General features: G+C 46.6%; 1 protein-coding gene across 1 annotated transcript; it reads left to right on the forward strand.

Moving 5' to 3' along the window:
* LOC149310516 (tektin-2-like) lies at nt 1-1,761 on the forward strand. Its single transcript, XM_089528300.1, has one exon. It carries the CDS (start codon nt 87-89, stop codon nt 1,377-1,379), a length of 1,293 nt encoding a protein of 430 aa, XP_089384426.1. The 5' UTR covers nt 1-86; the 3' UTR covers nt 1,380-1,761.
* Nucleotides 1,762-3,174: the final 1,413 nt, after the last annotated feature.

Consider the following 3,174-nt stretch of genomic DNA (forward strand, 5'->3'; position numbering starts at 1 on the left):
ACAACGTTAAACAGCTGTAGGACAGAGAAGGCAAGAGGAGGACTGGCTGGGAAAAGAGGTGCTGTCTTTCCTATTAGGAAGCTGCCATGGCTTCCCTGAGTGTAAAGCCAGGCCAGAGGTATACACTTGGAGACTGGAATACCAGTCGTGAACTCCTTGTGACCAATGCTGAGCGCCAGCGCTTCGCCTCTCACCAGATCAGACAGGAGGGTCGGGCCCTTCGCAATGAAACAAACAACCAGACAAAATGGGACGAGCACGACAACCGCACACGTCTCAATGAGAGGATTGAGTGTGTCGGTCAATGGAAGGAAAACTTGGACAAATACCTGACAGATGTTGATATGGAAATCAATGCCTTAACCCAGATGAAGGAACAGGCAGAGCGTGCCCTGCAGGCTAAGAACTTGCCTCTGGATGTGGCTATTGAAAATCTTACTCTTCGGGAGAGTCGCCGAGACATTGATGTGGTGAAGGACCCTGCTGAGGATGAGCTGTACAAAGAGGTGGAGGTGATCGATGCCACTAAGAAAGCCCTTCAGCAGAAAGTGAGCGAGGCATTTGAGCAGCTCTGCCTATTGGAGGAGGCACGTCAACAACTGAACTTTGACCATCGGGCAAAAATGGAAGCCCTAGAGATTGACCGGACCTGTGTTTCTCTCAACATCAATTCTCCCAATATCTCATATAAAGTCAATCCTACCCGAGTGCCAATTGGATCATTGAGTCCAGAGCAATGGGATCAATGCAGCCAATACAACAGGGACCGAGCAGAGGCTGAGATGAAAGCATCCTCTGAGTTGCGGGAGGCCGTAGCTCTCACCATTGCCCAGACTGACAACGAACTGGAAGCTCAGCGTGTGGCTACTGAGTTTGCCTTCCGGAAGCACATCCATCAATTGGAGAAAGCTCTCGACGAATTGAGATGGCAGCAGAAAAATACCTTGGAAGAAATTGCTGAAATGAAGGACGACATCAGACGTCTTGAGGAAGATCTCCGAAACAAAGTGTCGAATCTGAAACTGGCTCATACCCGCCTGGAGACCCGGACCTACCGCCCAAACATGGAGCTCTGCCGTGACCAGGCTCAGCAAGGATTGACAGATGAAGTTCATCAGCTGGAAGGCACCATTGCTGCACTTAAACAGAAGCTGGCACAGTCACAGGATGCTCTCGATGCTCTCTACAAAGACCTGTACCGCATCCAGGAGGACATTAAAATCAAGTCCAACTCCTTGTCCCTGGATAACAAGTGCATTGATGGTAGACGCAAGCTCACGGTCCCTGCTGAGAAATTTGTACCTGAAGTGGACACCTTCAACCGAACCACCAACCGCACCCTCTCAGCCCTCAAGAGCCGTCAGTTGGAGCTGGCATAGGATAAGGACATGGGTTGTTTGATCCCAGACTCCCCTGAGTAATGCTGAATAAATTCTTGCTTTGGAAAATGAACACCACAGTCCTTTGCAATGTCTAATTTTCATGCCAAGCCAAGCCGAAATTTATGTTGCATCATAACGATGCACATTTTCTCACCTGCTCCTCATACCCAAGCTGTTTTCTCAAAGGATTTCTAGGTCCTCCAACGTGACTATGGTCAGCAAAATCAATTTTCTACTGCCTCCTCCCCCTCCCCACCCCCCACCCCCAAAAACCCCATAAAGGAGTCTGGCAATTGTTGAATGATAGATAGGTGTTATATGTTATGTGTGGTTTGAATGGAGTTTGCATGAGTTGCCATTGTCATTGTGTTTTTAAGTTGAAAATAATAAAAAGATATTAAAAAAAGAAATTTAAGTCCTTTTTATGACTAACAATGAATGATTGTGCTGTCTAGAAAACTCTGTAAAGACACACGCCTTAGGCTGCATCTACACTGCAGAAATAATCCAGTTCAACACCATTTTAACTGCCATGGTTCAATGCTATGAAATTTTGGGATCTGTAGTTTTGTGAGATATTTAGCCTCCTCTGCCAGAGAGCTCTAGTGCCACAACAATCTACAAATCCCAATATTCCATAGGACATAGGACCCTCCTAAAAAGAGGCTGGATGGCCATCTGTCAAGGGTGCATTGATTGTGTGTTCCTGCATGGCAGGGGGCTCGACTGGATGGCCCTTGAGGTTTTTTCCAGCTCTATGATTGTATGATTCTCCCCACTGGCTGGGTTACCTAGGGATGATGGGCATTCCAGTTCAACATTTGGAAGGCCACAGGTTGCCCAGTCCTGCTATAGAATTCTCCACCCGATTCTCTGTAGACCTCCTTGCGTGTGGCCTCCTCAGCCAGCCAGCCACATTTTCTTATAGCATATTCCATCCCTCACATCCATAATCTGACAGACACACAGCCTTCTGTAAATGCTGAGTGGGGTAAGGGTGCCCCCCTTAATTCTTTATTAAAGATAATATTATAAATATTTAGAAAATTTCCCCCAAACCTGCTGATTCCTCCAGCTGTGTAGTTTCATTTCTGTTATTTGAGATCCCTGCTCAGAGGATGACTTTGCTAAGAGTACCTAGGAGTGATAGACTGAAGGTGTCATTTTAATGATCAGTGACTCACCATCACTGCCAGAAAGTGCTCTTTTGGGTATACCACCCATGCACTGCGTTCACACAAGGACATGCAAGAGGTGTTATCAGGGGCTCCTTATCAGTTTCAGAATTTTATCCATGTTCTCATACTTGGTAGTAATTGGGAACCACATGCACACACACATATGTAAAGTGTGTGTGTGTGTTGTTTGCCTTCAAGTCATTTCCAATTTATGGTGACTCTAAGGTGACCCTATCACAGGGTTTTCTTGGCAAGTTTCTTCAGAGAGCTTTTGCCATTTTGTTATTGCCATCCTCTGAGGCTGAGAGTGTGTGACTCATCCACAGTCACTCAATGGGTTCCCATGACTGAGTAGGGAACCAAAGCCTGCTCTCCAGAGTCATAATCCAACATTTAGACCACTATATCTTGCCTTCTAGCCGCCCATCGATTTATGGCTGCCTCATTAATTTCTCAGGGTTTCCGTGGGTTAGGAATGTTCAGAGGTGGTCTTGCCAGTTCCTTCCTCTTAAATAGCACTTGCAACACCTTGTATTCATTGGGCGTCTCTCCCATTGAAGTATTAACCAGGGCTGATCCTGCTTAGCTTCCGCCATCTGACAGGATCTGTGCCT

Source organism: Sceloporus occidentalis, unplaced genomic scaffold (assembly GCF_023333645.1).
Source record: "Sceloporus occidentalis isolate IW3139 unplaced genomic scaffold, rSceOcc1.0.p SCAF_6, whole genome shotgun sequence".
Taxonomy (NCBI): Eukaryota; Metazoa; Chordata; class Lepidosauria; order Squamata; family Phrynosomatidae; genus Sceloporus; species Sceloporus occidentalis.